The 655-nt window shown below is 58.6% G+C and overlaps 1 protein-coding gene across 1 annotated transcript; it reads right to left on the bottom strand.

The window, feature by feature from the left end:
* Nucleotides 1–6: 6 nt before the first annotated feature.
* Nucleotides 7–645, bottom strand: LOC104989344 (APC membrane recruitment protein 3-like; the record flags this gene model as incomplete). Its single annotated transcript, XM_010841017.1, has 1 exon — nucleotides 7–645. A coding segment is annotated over exon 1 (626 nt), but the record flags the coding sequence as incomplete, so codon positions are not given.
* Nucleotides 646–655: the final 10 nt, after the last annotated feature.

Genomic DNA, 655 nt, shown 5'->3' with positions numbered 1-655 from the left:
GCCAGCCTAGCTGCATCTGGCCTGGGCTGGTCTGTGTCTGATGCCTGAGGCCCTCCCAGCCACGGGCCTAGCAGGGCATGCTGCTGCTGCCTCACTGAGTGATTCACATGGTCCCAGAACTTGGCAAAGTCAGACATTTCATTCTGAGCAGGCGATGCCAGCTGCTCTATGCTGCCTTGGAAGGGGCCCCTGAAAGTCTTGCTGTCAGAAGCCTGTGATCTCTGGGCAGGGCTCGCCAGGCCCTCGTTCAGCTCCAGGGATGGCACTGAGCTCTCATCTGCAAAGATCTCCCCACAGCCTGTGAGTGAGTCAAAGCTCTTCAGTGAGGCCACGTCCTCACACAGGGCCCTGCAGAGGTCAAAGGAAGAGTCGGGCAGGAACTCACTGTCAGACAGGTCCTGGCACTGGCCATCCAGGCCCAGTTCCTCGCCCAAGGGGAGGAAGGCTATGCCTCGCTGCCCTCCAGTCTCTGATGGGCCCTCGGGAGAAGACAAGCCCTCCCCCTTGGTTGAGGGCAAATTCTCAGTCTTGTTTCTGCCGATGTGGAATAGGTTACGAAAGCACTTCTTGGGTCGTTTCAGGGAAATCCTCTTCCTTGGGATACTCTTGGCCACAGCTGGTACGAAGGGCATCTGGGGCACAAAGTGGCGGGCGT

Source organism: Bison bison, unplaced genomic scaffold, assembly GCF_000754665.1.
Source record: "Bison bison bison isolate TAMUID 2011002044 unplaced genomic scaffold, Bison_UMD1.0 scf7180017475645, whole genome shotgun sequence".
Lineage (NCBI taxonomy): Eukaryota > Metazoa > Chordata > Mammalia > Artiodactyla > Bovidae > Bison > Bison bison.
Note: the sequence above shows the minus strand (reverse complement) of the source record. Positions and strands in the feature narration are given on the sequence as shown.